The sequence below is a fragment of the Heterodontus francisci genome, chromosome 15 (genome assembly GCF_036365525.1).
Source record: "Heterodontus francisci isolate sHetFra1 chromosome 15, sHetFra1.hap1, whole genome shotgun sequence".
NCBI lineage: Eukaryota > Metazoa > Chordata > Chondrichthyes > Heterodontiformes > Heterodontidae > Heterodontus > Heterodontus francisci.
This window is the reverse complement of record NC_090385.1, coordinates 75,270,439-75,293,148: the sequence shown is the minus strand read 5'-3', so window position 1 is coordinate 75,293,148 and position 22,710 is coordinate 75,270,439. Positions and strand designations below refer to the sequence as shown.

General features: G+C 42.3%; 1 protein-coding gene across 4 annotated transcripts in view; it reads right to left on the bottom strand.

The window, feature by feature from the left end:
• The window catches only part of diaph2 (diaphanous-related formin 2), a 967,621-nt gene that overhangs the window by 161,141 nt on the left and 783,770 nt on the right, over positions 1-22,710 (bottom strand). For all 4 annotated transcript variants that reach the window (XM_068047702.1, XM_068047700.1, XM_068047699.1 and 1 more), the window contains one exon: positions 20,641-20,806. In XM_068047702.1, the coding sequence (XP_067903803.1) occupies positions 20,641-20,806 (166 nt within the window). The remainder of the gene's footprint in view (positions 1-20,640; positions 20,807-22,710) is intronic.

Below are 22,710 nucleotides of genomic sequence, written 5' to 3'. Positions count from 1 at the left end.
CTTAAAAGTCCTCCCATTGCAGTATGCAATTTGTTCTTCAATAATTCAAGGGTTTTCCGCTCCATTACTCTATCTAAAAGTCCATTCCATATGTTGAGCATTCTTTGTACAGTTATGGACAGAGATGAGAGAGAGCAGAAACCCCAGTTCCCTTCCCTTTACTGTCTGTAATCAGTGGGTGGAATTTTATGAGTGTTGTGGTGTTCCCAACAGCCAGACAGGAAGTTGTTGTAACTTCCGCTTCAATTCCTGTTTCCCACCTGATTTTGGATGTAAATTAGCCATGCGACAACAGGCATGGGGGACACATGGGATCATGTAGTGGGGGCGACTTTTTATTGGTGGAACCCACCGTCACTGCCCCAAGCACCATGAATGTCACAGATATAAACATTCTTTGCTTGCAACCTTAAGGATCAGCAGCCTTCCTTCATGTAAGAATCTTCAGACTAACTTAAATTTAAGCTTTTACTTAAATCAAAATGTTTTTGCCTCCCTTATTTTGTAAAAGTCACCACCAACTTCACATCATTTATTTTACCCGCAACCAAAATGAATCACATGTCAGCCAGCAGGCAGCATCCCGCCCCACAGTTCAGCGATGCCTCCCTGCAGGTTCTCCTCCAGGCAGTCAGGGAAAGGCAGCAGGTCCTCTTCCCTGCAAATGAAGCGTGAAGACCCTCCCGCCTCACCAATGTGGCCTGGATGGAGGCAGCAGAGGAGGTCTCGAACCATGGTTCACTTGTGGAACATGGGTACAGCACTGCAAGTGCATTAATGACTTGTTCAGATTGTCGAGAATAAGTAGTCCTGGTGAAGCAGTTCCATTGTTTTCTTCCATGGTTCCGTGTCTTTAGGCAGAGGGTACACAAGGAATGCAGTGGAATGAGTGAGCAGCCTTGGTGCCATTCACTAAATGATATTGCGCCTAGATGAAGTTTGGCATTATGTGCCCCTACTCTTTCCCACGCTCATGATGATCCTTTGTTCGTAGATATGAGAAGTCTGCTGGATGTGCAGCAAAGCCATGTGGAACATATGTCGGAGATGCCCGAGGTCATGCATGGCTTTATGCGTGCCACAGAGGAGTCCATGTAAGCCATGATGTCTGCCATGTCCCAGGCATTTGAGCGTATGGCGCCGAAGGCCGCAGACCTTGCTGCCTGGCTGTCCTTGTCTACAGCTAAGTAGATTAAATCGCTGGCATGTCGGAAAGGGCATTGGTCACCTCTTTGATGCACCTGTGGGTCGCAGACTGTGAGATGCCTCATATGTTGCTCATGGATCCATGGAAGGAGCTGCTGGGAAAAAAAAAATTGAGTGCAGCAGTCACCCTTGAGGGCAACTGGCATGGGATTCCCACGATGCGAAGCGGGTGCAGGTCATGCTGCATCCTACAAATTTCTGTGACCATTTCACGTGACATCCTTTGGCATCTCTGGCATTGCCGCTCTGACAGTTGCAGGTAATTTGTCCTTGTCCTGCGGATGCAATGGCATGCCAGTTCCCATTTTGGATAATGTCGTTCCTGGATGTTATCATCTGGAGCATCATCACCTTCTTGTTCTGCTTGTTGCTGGCGCTCAGGCATCATAACTAGAGGGAAAAGAGCCCTCCTTAGTCTCTCCCTTTACTCTTCTTCCTGTGGTACTCAACAAATTGGGTGTATGAGACCCATATCGCTGCAGCTCTTCTGAACAATAAATAAGCAGAGCGTGGTGATTCAGCCCGCTGTTGCTAGTGAGCTGAAACATTGAGACAAAGCACAGCTCCCTTATATCTGCCTTCAAATTGCAGCCAGGTAGAAGACAGTCCCACTATCGTTTTCCTCCTCCCACTTTCTCTTCTCTCCTCGAGTGTCCACGTGGTTTCCATTATAGTTGGCGAAAATGGTGCAGGTGGAATTCAGGTCAAGTCTCCCCACCTTCCAACCTCCTCCCGCAACCTTCCTGCTTGAACCCATCACCCTTGACTCACCCGATGTTACCGTTACCCTTCCCTCCATAACCATTGAGCCTCTCCCCATTACTATGCACGGTATAATCATCAGTTTATTCATGCCATCCCTCCCCCCATTCTGACACCCGTTACTATTGACATGCGAACTCGTACCCTTGAACGTCCTCACATCGAACTGACCATTGTTGCCGAGTCCCGTTCCCCTCTGTATGAAGCTGTCGAATACCCACCCAATAGTCTCGACCTTCCCCCACTAAAAAATCCATTTACTCCCATTGACAGTGACCATTCCCTCTGCTAGTCAGTACCCTCAATTTGCCCACAGGTTGACAGCACTCAACCCTCCCTTTAGGCCATTGCCAAATATCTTCACACTGTACTGATCTAATCCACCCACCACCCCTGCAGCCGACAACATGCATCTTCACCATCCATATCAATCATTTAACAACCTGAATGCTCCACTCCACCCTCCCCTGTTCCTCGATGCATCCAATTGCCCCACCCTTCCCACCCTGACTACGCTCCCCTGCTCCTCCGTGCACCCGACTGTCCCACCTTCCCTCCCCAACTACCCTGCCCTCCTCCTCCATGAAGCCACTGCCCATGCCTTCGCCATCATCCCGAGAAGATTCGTCCTTGCTGGTGCCAAGCCTGGAGGAAAACATTCATTCCAATGCTGGTGTGGAGGTAAACATCCATTGAAATGCTGCCGTTAGTTTAGTGGATGAGTTAAAGAGAGAAGAGCACAGACTTGAGGCTCAACTACACAAATATGACTGCTACTCACCACGTTGAAACAATCGTGAACCGGGTCCATGGGAATACTGCTCGCCATTCACTTAATCTGGTAGGTCGGACTAAAGTGTAGCTATGTGTATGGTAATGAGTATTCACGTTATTTAAATGAATGCATAGCTGCAATCCGCCAACGCGCTGGGGAACCCCGGAACACTGTAAACTCATCACCGACTTAATTCCTCTAAAATATCCAGTCGTCGAGAATCTGAAAAAAACACCTCCCGCCTCGTTACATCACCCTGCACGCCACTAAATCCGCCACGGCGGAGACAAGGAAGATGTGTGTTTTTCTTAACCCGAATGTATGGCCAATTTGAATAACCAGCAGCATGCTTTTCATGAGTTAAAATAAAAACAATTATTTTTCTTTATTCACATGTTCACCCTGAAAGTCTAATGCTATGTTACTCACCACACACACACTCGAGAAAGAGAACCGCTAAAAAGGATAGTGCACTTCTACAAATTACAAGCAAAGGAATAACTCATAAGTCATGCGATTTTCACTTGTCCTGGGGAAATGGCATGCTTTGTGGGTCCAGTGAAGAAGGCATTTTTACTCCTGAAGCATAGTTAGGTCGATTTGATAGCCGGAGTTGTATATCGAAGTCATTGTAGGATTCTCTCGAAGAGGTGGATTTTCAGCAGGTCACAAAGTTAGTTGCTTGTAGTCTCATTACCAGATCAGTTTTCTGTACTGGTGGACTTGAAACGGAACAGGCTTGGAGACCTTAAGATGTTGTAGTCTCCAGTTTTAAGGCATAGGTGTTCTGCCTTTGCTGCTGTCTCTCCAGCTGTTGTTTGCAGACTCACTAGTTTCTCCCTAGTGCTTGGAGTAATAAGATTCGTTATTTATGATGAGTTTCGGTTAGATGGCGACCGATCAATACTTCTATTGTCCACCCAGAATGATTTGAAAGTTTAAGCTATTGGTGCACAGTGGGGACGGATATTGGCTGTTCGCACCTACTTATGATTTAATTGTCTTCTTTCAGCTCTCTAAGTTTCGAGACAGTGAGTCTATAGATATTGAATTTTGGGTCAGACCACAAACAATAGGAGGTGTGAATTCCACAAATGGTTTCGTCTTGGTATGTCCATTCAAGGGAGCACTCCGCCCATGGTCATTCAATTAGGAACTTTCCAGAGGCTTGAGATACTTCCGGGTTTGCGCCAAAATTGCAAAAGTCACCTGACCCTCAGCAGCCATCTCATGCAGCATTTTAATGTCCTTTGTGGTTCATTTAAAAAGAAAATTCAGTTCCAGAAGATTCTATACTGAATACGGTCTATGTTTAAGGTTATGAATAGGACACATCTTTACTGAGCATGACAGAACAAAGAATAATTTACCAAAATCAATCCTAAATTTGTCTTTTAAAAAAGTTGTTATTGAGATGTGGGTAACACTGGCAAAACAATATTTATTGTCCATCCCCATTTACCCTAAAAGCATCTTTAAAGGTAATTTTCTGATGTTTGTCCATAAATTATCAGATTTATTGAATGGTAGAAATTGAATTTACAACCTGTGGGTTCCCAGTACAGTCCAAGTCACTGATGTAAATTAGAAACTTTAGTGGTTCCAATTCTGAACCCTGGGGCAAAGCAACTGCTCGGACAAGTACCTGATGCTTTCTGCTATTCAGCTAATTTGGTGCAAACTATTAGGCTACCATATCCCTTCAGTAGTTGGAACCTGTGGCCTTCTTGTCCTATTCTTGCAGTTTAATTTAAAGCAATTTTCTAGATTTACCTTTTCCATTTGACTTCATCATCTCTCCAATGTCCCATTTCAAGAAAGAAAAGTCCAAGATACTCTATTCTTTCCTCATAATTCACATTGCCTGATCATTGAACTCTATAGTTTTATCATAACTTCCTATGACTTGTAATCTGCTACTCTGACAATATGCTTCAACATCCTGTTGACTTTGTGGATTGCTGTTCTACACTGCTTACACATGTTGAGCATAACATTTACCAGACCCCTAGTTTATTTTCAACTTCATTCTTATCTATTTCACTATCATTCATGGAGTACACTGCTGCCCATTTTCTTTCCTACATGCAGTACAAAACACTTGTGTGTTTTAACTTTCATCTGCCAGTGTTCTGCTCACTTACGTATTTTATTCAAGTCACTCCGTAATTTCCGAGCTGCCTGCACAGATTCTGCTGATCCACCTAGTTTGTATCATCTGCACACTTCAACAGTTAGCTTTTTGTTTTCGAGTCCAAGTCACTGATGTAAATTAGAAACTTTAATGGTTCCAATTCTGAACCCTGGGGAAAAGCAACTGCTTGAGCAAGTATTTGATGCCTTCTGTTGTTCAGCTAATTTGGTATCCATATTGAGATCCAGATTTTTACCCTTAATTTCCAGCTATGGGCTTGTTAGATGCCCTTGGAAGTCTCATACAAAACCTTACAGTCTTCCACAGCTCTCTTAGGATGTCATGCCCTCAAAGAAGTCAAACAGATTGGCAGATGCAATTTTCCCCGAAGGAATTCATGCTGATTGCTAAATTATTGTGCCAATATACTTCAGATTTACACCTGATAATTTCATTGCACTACATGGAATTGACGTTAGACCGACGATTCTGTAATTGTCTGTGTATGATTGGCCACTCATTTTGATTATTAGCAGGTTGACCTAGTTCCAAACTACTGATACAACTCCAGTATCCAATGCTTTCTTTATGATCATTGTCAGAGCACCAAAAAAATCCTCCCTGCTCTCCACTTATACTCAGATAGATACCATCAGAGCTCCTTTTCGCTGAAGATTTCAATCTCATTTAGAACAAAGTCATTAATTTTGCCTATGTCAACTGTTTGGGAAGGCATTATGATCATTTCTTCTCTTGTGTATACTTGAGAGGAATAATCCTTCATAATGTTTAACAACTCGTGTTTTTTCTATGTTTACAAGCCTGTTTGCAAATCGCGTTGATCTATCAACCCTGTACTCACTGACCTACATTGATTCCCAGTTCAATAATGCCTCACGTTTAAAATTATTATCCTTGAGCTCAAATCCCTCCATGACCTCACCCTCCCTATGTCTATAACTTCCTGCATCTCTGCACCTGCGTTCCTTCAATTCTGGCCTCTTATATCTAATCAAAGCAATTAATTGTATAGCTTTTTACAATTACATTTATCTCCCAGGTGTTCTTAACATATCTGTCAACGCCACCTCTTTTTTCCAGCTTTTCATCTTTTCTGAGCAATACATATCCTGATTATGTTCATTTCCATCCTCTAAGTTATCCATGTTTCTTGATATTCCTTCTACACTGAACTTTCCTGCTACCACAACAGCTTCCAGGTCTCATATTTGTTTTTAATGGTTCTAGTATTGGCATACATATATCTTAATAAAGACCTGCCTTCTTTCATGGGCCCTTATTGTTCCCTTTTCCTAGTCTGTATTTCATGTAGGTTTCCCAACATTGCAACTAGTTATAGTGACTATATTTCACTTCAATAGCATTGATTGGCTGTAAAGCACTTTGGAGCTGCCTGAGGTCACAAGAGACACTATATAAATAGAACTTTTTAATTTCTTTGCTGCTCAATCTTGTCTGAAACTAAGGATAGTTGTTTGGCTCCACCTCCAAGCATCAAGGAACGGATAAGGGGATATATCATCAATAAATAATTGGCACAGTTTTTAAATCTTAGATAGAGATACTAAAGAGTATTAGCCCTACTACTAAGAGGTAAAAAAACTTCTTAAAAATGATTACTGGATAGGGCTGGCTAGCATTAGACTAGCAATGACTGCTGTGTTCAGAAGGAGGAAGGAAGGAAGCAGAGGTAATGCAATGAACTGGAATGCCAAGAGAATGAATAAAAGCAAATTACGTATTTTAAAGCAAACAAAAAAATAAAGTAGCAAATCTGAAGTCCTGCAAGATTAAAATAAAGGAAAAGTAAACACTGTTTGCAAGGGTGCTTAAATTTAAAAAACACCCATTTTTATCTAAAGTTTAAAATCTTTGAATTCTTTAGGGGTTACTTTGGGTTGAACAAAAGCACAAAGCTTAAATACCAAAACAGTTTGAAAAACAAATTTACCCAGAGTTAAAATCAACTCCCCAGGATTTGGGTAAGAGAGCATGAAGGGGACTGCATTTATTAGTAGCACAGTGGATAGGGGAATGCAGTTTGGTTGTACTACGTCTTTGGTTACCTTGCTCTCTTTCAATAAGTAGCCTTTTTCTATTGGCAAAGACATAGGATAGAACTTTTATTGCTCTTTCACCACCACTTCCAGCTTTCTCCAACACCTTTCCTCGCAGGGTCTCAAACTCTCTTTTCATGTGAGTTAGTGATTTACATGTCCTTCCTCTAATTTAGAATACAGTTTGTGGCTTGTAGTGTGATTAGCCTCCAGTGTATAGGCAAACACAGATTAGCTGGCTGCTTTGTCAAACATTTCCATTCTATCTGCAATTTTGACCCTGAGCTTATTCAAGGCCATCTGGCCAATCAAGCATAAATGTAACTGCAACAACTGGGATTTGTTCATGGTTTAATTGAATGCACCAAAATTAAATAGTTGAACACAGTAAATGTGAAAAAAATCTACCATATATTTTTAATTCCAAACCGCATAACATTTCCATCAATATTATTCCATCACTAGTCCTAACAGTTAAAATAACATTTTGCATACTGTGGCTGCAAAACATTACTCTTTTGCCCCAATTAAGTCTCCAACTGGCATCCCTAGAAACAAAATGCAAATTGAACATTTGGAAACACATTCAGGGCTTCTTTACATTGACTCAGAAAATTCTGGCATATGAAAATTGCAAAGAAATCTTGTACTGGCGATCTTGGAACCAGTAAAAAAAAGTACACAGGCAGGAAGTTTTACTCCAACACTTCCTGCACACAAATTACTACACACATGCAATTAAATTGTAGCCAGAATTTTTTCTGCAGAGAAAAGACAGTAGAAGTAATAGCAACAACTAGGATTGGTTAATTGCATGATTGCATGCACCAAAATAAAATATTTGGACATAGCAATTGTGAAAGATAGATTTTTAATTTCAAACTGCACAAACCTTTACATTAAAGGATTGAGGGCCGCCCCCGCCTCCCAACCCACCCCTGGGACCCAGGACACGCCCCTCCCCCCAAAGGACCACTCGAGCTTCACCAAGGAAGGACCAATCTCCCTGGTGAGGCATGCCCCTACTTACCTTCCCTCCTCGATCCATGGCGTCAGCTGGGCTGCAGTCCCAGCAGTGGCCACCGCTCCCAGTGGCGCTGCTGGGACTAAGAGCTGCCGGCCCGCAGCTCACTGAGGCGGGACCTCCTCCCTCAAGTGGGTGGAAGCCCCACCTCAGGACAATTAAAGCCTGGGGATCCGTAAAATACAGGACAGATCCCCAGGCTAGGCAGAAGCAGGTTCGCCACCAAATTTCACACTGGAGTCTGGCTCCCATTCATCCATCGTAAAATTCCAGCCCAAAAATCTGTCTATCCCAGCCTTAAATGTATTCAACGATGGAGCACCACAACCCCCTGTAGAGAATTCCAAAGATTCACAACCCTTTGAGTGAAGTAATTTCTCCTCATCTCCATCTTAAACAATTGGCCCCTTATCCTGAGACTGTGTACCCGTGTTTTAGATTCCCCGAATAGCGGAAATAATCTCTGTGTCTACCCTATCCAGCCCCTTTAGAATCTTAGATGTTTCAATGAGATCACCTCGTATTCTTCTAAACTCCACAGAATACAGGCCCGTCCAATTTACTTATCATTGTCTCATCATAAGACAATCCCCTCATCCCAGGGACCAATTTAGTGAACCTTCACTGCACTGCCTCCAATGCAAGTATATTGTTTCTTAAATGTGGAGACCAAAACTGCACATAGTATTCCAGATGTGGTTTCACCAAAACCCTGTATAATTATAGCAATACTTCCTTATTCCTGTAACCCAATCCCCTTGCAATAAAGGCCAACATGCCATTTGCCTTCCTAATTGCTTGCAGTACCTGCATGCTAACTTTCTGCATTCCTTGTACAAGCACATCCAAGTCTCTTTGAACATTGCCACTTACAAGTTTCACACCTTTCAAAAAATATTCTCTTTTCTATTCTTACAACCAAAGGGAATAACTTCACACTGTTGGTATCTAGATGGAGGGGAACTAAGTTGAGGTTTGAGTTGGACACATTTAAGAACATAAGAACCCCATATGACCCTTCGAGCCTGTTCCGCCATTCGATAAGATCATGGCTGATCTGATCTTGGCCTCAACTCCAAGTGATTAAAAAGCACTGCTTGGGGAGAGTCTGCACTTTGCTGTTAGCCTTTTTATTAATCTTCAGAATGAATGACTTTACTGTGTTGTCCCAGCATTTTCTCCTTAAATTTCAGATTTACATTTGCCAGTTTTATTTATTTTTCCAATTTCTCCTATTTCCCTCTCCTTTTCCTTGTATGGACCTCTCATTTCCTGAACATTCTTTTATTTCTTCAATGACTTTAATTTGTTCAATGTTTCTTTCTCTTGCCTGACTTAGATGATATTTAGCTCATCTGACAATTCCTTGCTTCTTTATTAGATGGCGTGCAAATCATTCAACCCATAAACTTCATCCCTGTGTTGGAGTCTTGTTTTTTCTATTTTCACTTTCCATACATTAGTTTTGTTCTACCTTACCCCTGGGCACTTTGAAGTGCTATGGTCTCAACAGTGACCAAGGGCAATGTAAATGCCAGATAATGGTTTTCAGTTTTCATTAATTAAGACGACCACTGTTTGAAATGCTGATTTTCTTTCTCTCCACAGCTGCTTCACTGACCTACTGTGCACTTCCAGCATTCTTTTTTCTTGTTTTAGGTGTCTAATATTTGCAGTTTTTGATTTTAATCTTGCAAGGATAAGGAATCTCTATATTTTTTGTAGGTAGATCATCTCCACTGTCAAAAAATTTGTCAATACTTAGACAGGTAAACAGAACATCAAATTACAAAAGAGAAAAATTGACACTGAGCCAAAGTAGGAGATATTCGGAGGGGTGACTAAAAGCTTGGTCAAAGAGGTAGATTTTAAGGAAGGTCTTCAAGGATGAGAGAGAAGAGGAAAGGCGGACAGCTTTAAGTCGGGAATTCCAATGTTTAGGACCTACACAGCTGAAGGTATGGCCACAAAGGGGGAGAGAAAGGGAGTGCAGGCTTTGCAAGAGTTTGAAGTTGGGGGAAACACAGAGGACAGGATTTTCTCGCAGGCTTTGCGACCCTGACGTTGGGACCAAATGGGGATCCTTAGCCCACACTTGTTGGGAGCCAGATAGGGGAAGTTAATTACGTGGAGGCGGCCAATTAAGGATGGTGAGTGGGCCCCGATGCTTCCAGGCCAAACACAGGGCCAGCAGGAGCTCTAGAGCTTCCGCAGCCCCACCTAAAGAATGGAGGTGCCTTTAAGGTAGCCAAAAAAAAGTAAATGTTTTAGAGGGGCCATGCATGCAGGCCCCTCTGGCGGCAACGCTTGGACCACAGGTGCGGCTTTTGCTGCCAGCCCCTCTTTGGGGGATGGAGTCTTCGGCTACAGTGGTCTCTGGGCTGCAGTAGGGAGGCAGCCTCCATTACGCTTGCGGTTTCTGTAAATGGCAAGCAGCAAAATGCCAGCAAGAGCTCTAAATGGCCCCTAATTGAGGCCTTAGATATGCAGAGGTAACGGGCAGCTTATCCGCATTCCTGCCCGCCCCCGGGAAACTTGCCCAGCAGCGGGAATGCATCAGTGAGCCATTCCAACATGGCTCCCTGCTATTTTCCCAGCTCCCCACCTCCACTCCCTGCACCTAAAATTCTGCACAGAGATCTTGGAGATTTGTATGGCAGAAAAAAAAAAGACTTGCTTTTATATAGCGTTTTGCATAACCTCAGGATATCCCAAAATGCTTTATAGCCAATGACGTACTTTTTAAGTAGTCACTATTGTAATGTAAGAAACATGACAGCCAATTTGTGTACATCAAGCTCCCATAAACATCAATGTGATAATCAGATAATCTAATTTTGTGATGTCGACTGAGCATTAAATGTTGGCCAGGGGATAATTTCCCTGCTCTTCTTTTAAAGTAGTGCCATGGGGTCTTTTACGTCCACCTGAGAGGACAGACAGGGTCTCGGCTCATTTGAAAGACGACACCTCCACCAGTACGGCGTTTCCTCAGTACTGCACTGGAGTATCCGCCTTGATTTTCGTGCTAGAGTCCCAGAGTGGGACTTGAATCCACAACCTACTGACTCAGAGGAGAGACTGCTACCAGCTGAGCCACGGCTGACACAGAGGATATTACAGAGATAGGGAGGGAGGGGTGAAGCCATGGATGGATTAGAACCAAAACATCAGAAGTGATGGGTGACCAGACTGATACAATGTCACCATCGGCAAGAGGATGTAAATAACAGTGTGGCATGTTTAAATAGACAATTTCCATTATAAGTATAGCTATCAGAAAAGTTCACAACCAGAAGTAAGATTTTGTAGATAGTAAGTGCAGGTATAAGATTTTTAATACAATTATAGACATTAAAGGGCACTCATTTACTAGTTTCACAGAATAATGAGCATCATGATGGAATTTGAAATGCACTAATAAATAAAATCCCAGAATGTTACTTAATAAGAATGAAATTTACCTTATTTGGTCACTGTCAAACATTGGCATTAATGTTATCACCTACATGGCATATAAGAACACAAGAAATAGCAGAAGTAGACCATATGGCCCATCGAGCCTGCTCCGCCATTCAGTACAATCATGGCTGATCTTGGGCTTCAATTCCACTTTCCTGCCCGCTCCCCATATCCCTTGAGTAGCATCAACACCCCTATTGCATACTAGTGTATCATCTGACTCACCATGACCAACACTTGGAGGGAATGTACTAAAATAAATAAATATTAAAACAAGCAGAGCTTCTGTGGCTTTGCTTCCTTCTTCATAATGTTTGAAAAGGTGCAACCTTTCCTAGAGAAGGCTTATTTCATGCAGAAAAGCAAGCAGGACAGTCAGAGTCCCAAAGATATGAAAAGGCTGTGATTTATGTCTATATGATTAAGTACCAGGATTGTGAATGCAGGACTGGCCCACTCAGAAAACACATCACAACTGGGATTTGTGCCCCAGTGAACGCTTTTAATAAGTTAAACAGGGCAGAACAAATTAGATAATGGGAGTCATCTTCCTAGACTGCATAAAAGTGCTTTTTGAGTAGTGGCCGTTGATCAGACAGAATCTGAAACCATTTACTACCAATCAGGGCAGAGGTATATTTCCACTTTAAAAGTTACACCTAAAGGCTGTAAACAGCAGTATTTCAAGCAATCTCTAAACATCACATATAGTTTCCATCTCAAGTTTAGGTCCCAAAAGACACAATAGAGGGATCTGGGGAATTTTTATATTTATGGTTTGAGAGATTATACTGTGAAACTCAAAACCAATCTGGAGATCCATGACATATCCAAAATGTGAGCAGAAAGGATGCTCTGAATTGCTCACATTTCTAGCATATAGGTGGATTTTATTCATGGCACATGGAGGACAATAAAATCAATGGAATCATTTGCATTCTATTTCTTTACTTTCAGTATAGATACACAGACACGCAAGAGGGATAGTAGTCCTGCATCTGCCCAGAAGTCAGCTACAAATATGGTTCTACTACCCAGAGCAGTTGCAAATCTGGGATCCCACAGACAAACACAACTTTTGGTTTGGGTTGGGGGCATGAAGAGGAGTTTCTCTGGATGTTAAATAGTAGCAGATATCTTGCCAAATTATGTAGGCTCGGTTCCAAATCCTGGATGATTTAGAACTGTAAACTGGATCTACTGCAGGTGGTTACATTATTGGGATTTAATCTGAAGTCAAGTGGCAGAAATACCAAAATCAAGCAACCAAAGAGTTACATACTGCAACTAGGCATCCTAATAATAAAAACAGAAATCAAATAGGCTTAAACCTCTGAGTTCTGTTCGACCTCCGAGTTTTGTTGAATTGCAGTTTTCACAACGTTATGCAAAATTTTTGTTCCAAATAAATTATTTTGGCTTTATCAAAACCTCCTGAATTGATCAAATCATTCAGAAGAGGTATATGAGAGGTGGCAGAATGTTCATTTTAAATACACTTAACTTCCAGACGAATAAAATATAAAGAGATGAAACAATGTTTTCTCAGAAAAGGAGATGAATGTAATTAATTTTAGGACAGTGATTGCTGAAGCCGCACAAATAATTAAAGGGTGAGGAAAGCTGAGGGGAATACTTCTTGATCAAAGTACTAACCCCATATGTAGCTAATACATACTTTTTTCAGGTTTGGTAGAAACATTAAATCCTTGGCATTATGAAGACCCAAGAGCAGAAGTTCCTTCCTTGATAGGCTGCTCCGGTTATGTCACTGGATTATTGAATCCAGCAATAAAGCTGATGTTTTAATCAAATGTCAAACACATTTCTGTTACATGTTATCTTATTCTTGGAACGAGTTGAGTGCTTTAAATGAGATGTGATACAACCAGATTTTCTTCCCCTTCATGTATTTAGTGCCTTGAGGGACCATTTAAGTGGACATAGTAATGCATTTTCTTGAAGGGATAAAGGCAAAGGACACAAGTGTAAATTTTCATGGTTCAAGCTGGAGTCTACCTTTCCTGTGATTCTGCTTCCAAAATGTACATAAATTTTTGTGATAATGAATCTATATATATTATATTTACAATGTATTTACAACTCTGCAAGTCACAGTGTTAACTGCTGGCATGTGTTTTGCAATTTCAACTGTTCTATTGAGTTTGGGCCAGATTAGTTGAGACAAAGCTTGATATGAGAGGGCAATGGTTAATTACCTTTTGACAGTACTTTAATATTTCAAATTAGAGCATTAAATCATTGATTTAATCATCACATAAAGAGTTAGATTTAGTTGACACCCACCCGCCCCCACCTTAGATAGAGTTATTGGGAGTCATCACGGCACAGAAGATCATTCGGCCCATCAAGTCCACGCTAGTTCTTCGTGGAGCAATCTAGTCAGTCCCATTTCCCTGCTCTATCCCTGTAGCCCTGAAAGTTTATTTCCCTCAAGAGCCCATCCAATTTCCTTTTGAAGTCAATCATTGTCTCCGCTTCCACCACCCTCAGAGGCATCAAGTTCCAGGTCATTACCATCTGCTGCGAAAAAAAGGTTTTTCCTCACACCCCCCTGTTATCTCTTGCCCAAAACTTTAAATCTGTATCCCTTATTCCTTGTACAAATCAGCTAATGGGAACAGCTTTTCTTTGTCTACCTTGTCTAAATCTGTCATAATTTTGAACACCTCCATCAAATCTCCTCTCAATCTCCTTTGCTCCAAGGAGAAGAACTCCAGCTTCTCCAACCTAACCTTGTAGCTAAAATCCCTCACCTTTGGAAGCATTCTGGTAAATCTTTGCACCCTTTTCAGGGACCTTCACATGATCCAACTTGGCTAACAATTGGCTTAAGGACAGAAAACAGCAAGTCATGGTAAATAGTTGTTTTTCAAAATGGAGGATGGTAGACAGTGATGTTCCCCAAGGTTCAGCGGTAGGATATTTGCTTTTTTGATGTGTACAAATGACTTGGATTTTGGAATACAGTAAAATTTCAAGATTTGCCAATGATACCCCAAACTTGGAGCTGAGGGTGATACAAATCGAATGCAACAGGACATTGATAGGCTAGCTCAGCACTAATTTATGATGGACTTTTACTAGAATTATACCCTTTATTTCTTTTAACTTGATTATAATGGGGCATACAAAGAGCTATAATTGTAACACAGTTTAGTTTAGAATTTTAAAGCATCAAAGCTAACCTGTTCCACTAGTTCCGTTACTCGTGTACATGACTGTTGAGTACATTAAAATAAAAAAGGTTTTAAAAATACCATGTCAGCATGGCTCCTTTCTGGTTCTTTAATTTTTCCTGTTAAGTAACTGCCAGCAGGGAAAAAAAACTGCTGGCAAATTTTAAAAATGCAAATTTCTTCAGTTTTGAAGCAAATTTCAAATGTTGTTTAAAAAAGCTTTGTTGTTTGCAGTGATTCTTTATCTTCTTATAAATAAATTTTACTGGCTACACTAAAGAAGTGTGTTATAAGGAAGACATTTTTGTCCTGAGGGGACTTGCATATGAAATGCACTGCTTTCAGAATCTATTAGGCTGAATGACAAGGACTTTAACTTTTAACAAAAAAAATAATCAATGTCATAAGCAAGGCTAACCCCTGTTGTATGAAAATCAAAAGTATTTGGAAATTTCTGAAATAGCAGTTGTCCCTAATGGTTTCGTGATGTCAATCATGTATGATTTTCAACAAAACACCTTTACAGTAGTCCATATAAATAAATTATGGCAAGGAGGAGGAAATGTCAAATGTAACTGAAAGACTAATCCTGCACAACTGGACATTGCAGCCAATGCTTTGAGTGGATAGATAACAACTGGTAGTGCAGAAGCAGTGGTACTCTTTTGGATTTTAAATTAATACATCACACAAGATTGTAGTAACACATGATCACTGAATCTATTCCACAAAAAAAAGTCTTGGACATCAGAAATGATCACTGCTTACTAAATTCCATCAACTTAAGATTGGCAGAATTCTGCACATCTACCGACAAAACCCTTCAATAAGGACCAGTTTTCTACTGACTGAGAAGAGCTCAAGACTGTGAGCTCTTTTTAATCTAAAGAAAACTGACCAGCAATGCAAGTAGAGACTGAATTTTAAAAAACATATTTTACGAAGTAAATAAAAATGGGTCGCAAATCAGCTGCAGGGTGAAAATAAACAATGCAAGATCATCACTTGGATGTAGTCTTCCTTACAGTAATGTGGGTTGGCACGAGCAGCATTACAAGATATGTCAACCAAAATCAGTGTGGTGCTATCACCAAAACTAACTTAACTGTACTTTAAGAGTGTATCACAATGACTCCCTTCAGTCTGTCAAACTGACTTCTTCCCTTCACGTCAAGAGTAAAGGAAGCAGCAACCTTCAATTTGTAATGCTAATAAGTTTCAATTTTACTGATCATTTTTGTTAAACAGCTTAGCTTTTGTTTCGCAGCTGGGGTCTACTGCAATCTAGTACATGGAAACTACACTTGTTCCTCTCCTCTCCCTTTCCATTTTCTCCTCTTTCTTTCCAGAAGATAGCAAACAATGTAGGACATGGCTGCATAGACACCAGGAGCTCACTGGTGCCTTCCCAAGTAGCCAATCTTAATGAGCCATCTCGATAATGAGCTATCTGGGTTGGTTACCTGAACTGAGGAACCACAACTAACACTTAGAGATGTGAACTTTCAAGCCAAGATGGGATGGGGGTACGGAGGAGAAGGTGGGAAGGCAACATACTGTACTATGAGTAGGAGACACTAAGGACATTTGGAGCACCCCTACAGCTGTCCTGGGCTGTCAGACTATGTGGTGCACAGAGTACCAAACTGAGTTTCTTCAAAATAAACAATAGACAACATGCACACATATCACTTCAACATAAAACACAGTCCGTCAATTAAAATTAAAATGCAGTGTTGCATGGTTTTTTTCTTATTCCTAAATTGAACTATGTAACTATAAGCAATATAGAAGCCATGAAAGTACATCAAATATTAAAATATAGAATTTGTAATAAAAATGGATCAATTGATCCCAATTTTTGTTTGTTGTAGAACCAGGGGGCGTGGCAGCCCACTTGAAGCAGAGTGTACCTGACCGAGTTTCTGGGTTCAGTCTATCAGAATGTGGGCAAATTGCAGGCACAAATAGTGCTTAGATTTGGCATCTCACTGAAAATGAAATTTGGGTCTGCAAATGAAACCCGACCCGAGCCCGACCGAAAGACATCTGACCCCGAGCCCGACCTGGCCCGAGTACTTTCCGTTTTTCCCATGCCCGACCCGACCATCAGTTAACCTACCTTCCGTTTTCACTTTGTTGCTTATCTGCACAAGCTTAAAATAACTAACAAAACCACCTTTCAAGTCCAAAAATTATATTAACATTGGAGCCACTTACCGGAGACGGTGAGAGAGCGTGTGCGACCCGGCCCGAACTGACCCGAGCCCGAATGCCGGACCCGGAAGTGCCACCCGACCTGAACCTGACACGTCATCGGGTCCCGTTCGGTTCGGGTAGCCGGCCTTTAATCTCACTCAACTTTTAAAACAAGGATAGTTTTTCAACATGCAAGATTGCTGGAGGCATCGGATAGTATGTCTAAGAACTTTCAGCACATTTGGAGAATGAGAATACCCACGAGTCGGGTTCTGATGCACGTTAGTCAAATTCCGTAGCCCACCATAGGTTATCACCAGGATCAGCTGCAGCAGAGCCGCTCATGATAGAGTCTATAATGCCAGTAACTGGTTTCTCAGGAATAAACATATTTATATTTCTCAAGGACTTAATCACACTGCTCAATGGCCTTTTCTCTTTTAATTATGTACAGTAGTGTTTAACTAAAATGCAACATTTTGAAGAAATTATACTATGTATTGTTTTCAGCACCCAGCTCATTAATTACTATATTATAATAATTGTATCCAATATTCTTGCATTGTCACTGCAGTGGAATTTCATTAATAATCAATAGGACCAACAAGCTTGGAAATATTGCTTTTCCACGATCATGTCAATACAGAATGTTAAAATCTGACGCAGTGTTATTTTCACATTTTGCAATACCTTTGTATTTTGCTGAAAATGAACATGTTTTGCAACATCTATAAATATTTCTAAAATTGTAAGTGCAAATAATTTAAATATATTATGAAAATAAAGTGCTCAATTAAATTAATTAGAAGTTCAAATTAATCTCTGCTCCTCATGGAGACTGTAAAATAATGCTAACTTTTATCACTGGGTAAAAAATGAGTGACAATGAATCCGTGGCCAGTTTTACACATTGCCTGATTTTATTGTCCAGCATGTAAACGAGGACCAAGGTGAAATACCAATACTTACATTTATATAACATCTTATAACATGCAATAGTTCTCCCCTATCTCCTTTAACCCACCCCCCCATCCCCCACACAAGAAGTGTGAGGAGCCCATGGACTTCTTTGCCACTAAGATCGAGACCATCCAAACAGCTGCTTCTGCAGCTTCTTTCCCTTTCACTAGCCCACAGGGCCAAACTTCCTCTATGGTTCCCCTCTGCCCTAGTGCTGAATTTGCATCTTTCCCTAGTTTCTCTTCTATCTCCCCTCACGCCCTCTCTAAGTTCATCTTGTCGACAAGACCAAATTCCTGCACACTTGATCCTATTCCTACTAAACTTCTGACCACTCAACTTCCCTTCCTGGCCCCCATGTTAGCTGATACTGTGAACAGTCCTCTCCCTTCAGGTATAGTCCCTCTCTACTTTAAAGCTGTCGTCATCAGCTTTCTCCTAAAAAAAACCTCTTGACCCCAACCTTGCAAACTATCTCTCATCTCCAAAGAATTTGAATGTGTTGTCGCCTCCCAAATTCATGCCCATTGCCGGAACAGCTCTTCCCAACATCACAAATGACATTTAGTCACAGTGCCTGAACCAGGGACCAGGGATTGGGAAGGGGGGTGGGGGCCTTGCTGAGACCCAACCCCTGCCTTTGCTGCTGACTCCCCTACAACCTCCACTCCTGCGACCTCCACCCCGCGAAGTCCCTCCCGCTGTGACTTACCTGTGGCCCGGTTCCAGGGCCTTGGATGAGTCCAGTACCAGCAGCAGCTATCACCGCTGCTGTGGCGCTGCTCAGTGAAAGAGCTTTTGGCCTCTGATTGACCGACAACTCTCAGTGGGCATGACTTCTGTTGCCAGGGTCCTTAATCCTGGGGAAGGCCTGCCACTGTCCACTTAGGTGCCTAATTGGCACCTGATTTGGCGGGCCTTCCCCAGAGGAGGCAACGCGGGGCTGAGATCACTGTCGCCAAGACAAAATCCCGGCCATTGTCTTTGATCCCCGTTACAAACTCCATTCCATAGCTATTGACTCCCTTTCTCTCCCTGGCATCTGAGGTTGAACCACATTTGTAGCCTTGGTGTCATATTTGCCCTCGAGATGAGAACCTCCCATCACAAACCACTCTATTTCCATCGCCCATCTTCACCCCAGCCTGAACCTATCTGCTGCTGAAATCTTCATCCATGCCTTTGTTACCTCTAGACTTGATTGCTCCAATACACTCCTGGCCAGCCTCCCAAATTCTACACTCCGTACGTTTGAGATCATCCAAAACCACACTGCCTGTGCCCTTACCAGCACCTAGTCCCATTCACCTTTCACCCTTGTGCTCATTGACCTATACTGGCTCCCAGATAAGCAATGCCTTACTTTTAAAATTTTCATCCTTATTTTCAAATCCCTCCGTGGCCTTGCCCCTCCCTATGTCTGTAATAGCTCCAGTCCCACAATCCTACGAGGTATCTGTGCTCCTCCAGTTCCGGCCTCTTCAGCATCCCCAATTTTAATTGCTCTACCATTGATGGCTGTGCCTTCAGCTGCCTAGGCCCTAAGCCTCTCCACCTCTCTTTCCTCCTTTAAGACATTCCTTGAAACCTAACCTCTGACCAAGCTTTTGGCTATCTGCCCTAATATCACCTTATGTGGTTCAGTGTCAAATTTTGATTTTTAACACTCTTGTAAAGTGCCTTGCGACATTTTACTATGTTAAAGGTGCTATCTAAATACAAGTTGCTGTTGTTGCCGAATGATAACGTACCTGGCACAATAAATTACATTCGAAGTACAATGACTGTATAAAAAATATAAACACACCTTAAACTAAAACTGACTTTAAGGTAGGCTTTGAATTTTTGCAGAGGAAAGCATTTTCTCTTTTTCCAGTTTGCCCGTAGTACTCCTGTTTAGTTCTTTTCAAAAGCCCTTTGAGATGAATTAAAAAAATACAAAGGCCAGGATTTTGTCGTAGCAACAGGAGTCTCGACGACTGGCAAAAGTGCCGGCGAGAGCCCCACGTCGCCTTCTCTGGGGAAGGCTTGCCAAATCAGGTGCCAATTAGGCACTTTTGTGGACAGCGGTGGGCCTTCACCGGGACCAAGGACCCTGGCGACGGAAGTCCTGTCTGCTGAGAACTGTCAGCCAACCAGAGGCCGGCAGCTCTTTAGCTGAGCAACACCAACGTGGAGGCGGTAACTGCTGTCAGTTCTGGACTCACCCCAGGCCCTGGAACCAGGCCACAGGTAAGTCACAGTGGGAGGGGTTTCGTGGGGTGGGTGTTGCAGGGGAGGGGGTATACAGGTTCGGCAGCAAGGGCGGGGGGGGGGGGGGGGCTGTCTCTGAGCTGGTCCCCTGCCCCTCCGCCAAAGTCGGGCCCCTCGTTCGGGCGCTCAGTGCCTTTTAAAGAGGCGGACCCCTCCCTGTAACCAGCAAGAAACCCGCATGGGTTTACTTAGTGTGCTCCCCGTGCAGCGACAGGCTTGCCTGCTGCTAGGCTAATTCCAGCAACAGGATGTTGCCCTTAATTGGGCATCAATTGCCCACTTAAGAGCCTGAATTGGCAGTGGGGTGGGTAGGGCTTTCACAGGCCTTCCCACCCTGGATTTAATTTGGGTGGAGGCGGGAGGTGGCTGGGTTCCCCCATGCCACTACTCCGCCCAATTATATTGTCTCTCTGCCTCCAAACCCAATGCGGAGCACAGCACAAGATTCCTCCCAGAGTCTTCATTTAAGGTAATAAAGTTAACTTTTTATGTTCGCGTACATTCAGTTTTATACATATACTAAAAGGTATGAAATAAATTCCATCTTTGAAGTGGTGCAAAATGCTCTCTTGATCTGTAGTACTCACCAGGAACATGGACCTGAAGTTTCTGAGATCAGTGAAGAAGTCATCAATGCTGACAATTTTGGGATCAAAGACAAAGTATTCTGCCAGTCCTTTGTACAACTTCATCATATTTCCGTGCATGTTGGAAAGTTTTTCATACTGTTCTCTCGCATGCTTGGCAAAGCTGTGAAGTCTAGTTAAGGAATTTATTACAAAATACAAATAACTGTCCATACTATAATAAAAAGGCAGCTTTAGTTCTTGCATTTTCGCACAAATCATGTTATTTGGACAATTCCCAGGGGAGCAAAAGCAGTTCTGCCAATTTTATCTTTTCCATCAGCAGAAAATGAAGAGTGATTACCCATTCAAACAAATCAATGATTGTATTTTTATTCCATTCTTAGGAACACAGTGATACTACAACTTTTTACCAGCCATATTTCTTCCAGTTTCTGTGAACTCTGGTTAGTTGTGCTCATCTCAATTTTCAAAAAGACATTTTATTTAAATAGTGCTAGGAAATTTAACAACAAGCTACAGAAAAAAATATTAGAAAGGCTAGGAGGAAGTACGAAAGAAAACTGGCAAATAAACGCCCCCAGAGGCAATAAAAAGATTTTCTATAAACACATTAGTATTAAAAGCATTATCAGCACACGTGTAAGGATACAGAAATGAAGCAACAAGGAGCTGGATTTTAAGGAGCTCTTGACATTGGGATCTGTGGTGGGGGACCCTGAAGATTGCCCTGGATGAGGCCTGCCACGGACCTCGATGCTAGTGGGGCCCAGCCCGATCCTCCCAGCAGCGGCGAGGCGCTGTGGCGGCCTCCCCGTCGTTGGGTGACAGGACCACAATTTGAATATTTAAATCAAATAAATTAATTTAAATATACTTACGCCTCCTCTTGATGGCTCGCCGCAATCTTCGGCCCAGCGACCAGCACTCCTGCACCTTCGACTCCCCGTCTGGGGAAACGAGGTGCAACACTAGTGGAGAGGGGGGGGAGGAGGTAAGTTTATCAGTGTGGAGTGGCGGGGGAACGGGGTCAAATTAACATGATGGGTGTAGGGGATTGTGGGCAGTGTTGTAGTTTAAAGTTTGTGCAGTTTGGGGGAGTGGGGGGTTGGGAAGGTCAGATGGTAAAGGTAAGTGTTTTGGGAGCGGAAAGGCAAATAACTAATTTTGTTATTGGGGAGGGGGTGGGAGAGGGACAAAAGAAATGTATGTATTTAATTTAATTCAATCTATCTTTAAATATTTAAATAAGCCAGTAGGGATAACAGCCCTTTAAAAATGGTATCAGCGCCTGCGCGCAGGCAGCTGATGCCACTGTCAGGGACGGACAGCCCACTCTCTTCGTGTGATTGGTGGGGGTGGGGGCGGGGGGGAACCGCCCCGGCTATTTAAATGAGCTGCCACACTTGAGATCGCAATGGTTCTTTAGCGTGCAGCCCGCAGAGGCAGGCCGCGGCAAGCTTATAAAATCCAGCCCAAGGAGTGGGGCATTGACGAAAACATTAAATAAGCCCACTGACTCAATTTTAGAATAAGTGGATATTAAAATTGTCGAAGCACCAGTGGTGGTTGGAGAATAAATAGTTGAGGTTTTATTCACAGGGATGACCTTGAAGAGGATACTCAAATGTAAAGATAGAGCGCAGAGGTTTCACTCTTCTAGATATAAATTGTAAAAACAAAAGTGACCAACTACCAAGTTCTTGTTTCTCTCTCTCAATTTTAATGTAAATGACAAGTGGTGGTTTGGAGAAGTCTGATTGAGCTTCTTGAAGTTCATTTGTTAATATTCTGACACATAATGTGATCCCAGAAATAGTGCTTTCAAGTTCAACTTCTGTGGTGTTTTCTCAGTTATGAGGTTAACTTCCTTCAAATATAGTCTTCATGTTATCTTTACCAATTCATGTGCAATGTGACCACCATGTAACAATATCCTGGTAAGGGGATACCATTATTTTTTAATTTGGAAGAGGGGTAATGGAAGGCAAGTCACTCGAGACGTAGATTTTAGTTTGCAATAAATCAAGTTTGTACTGATATACCCCGAAATTGTTTCTAGCATAAAAT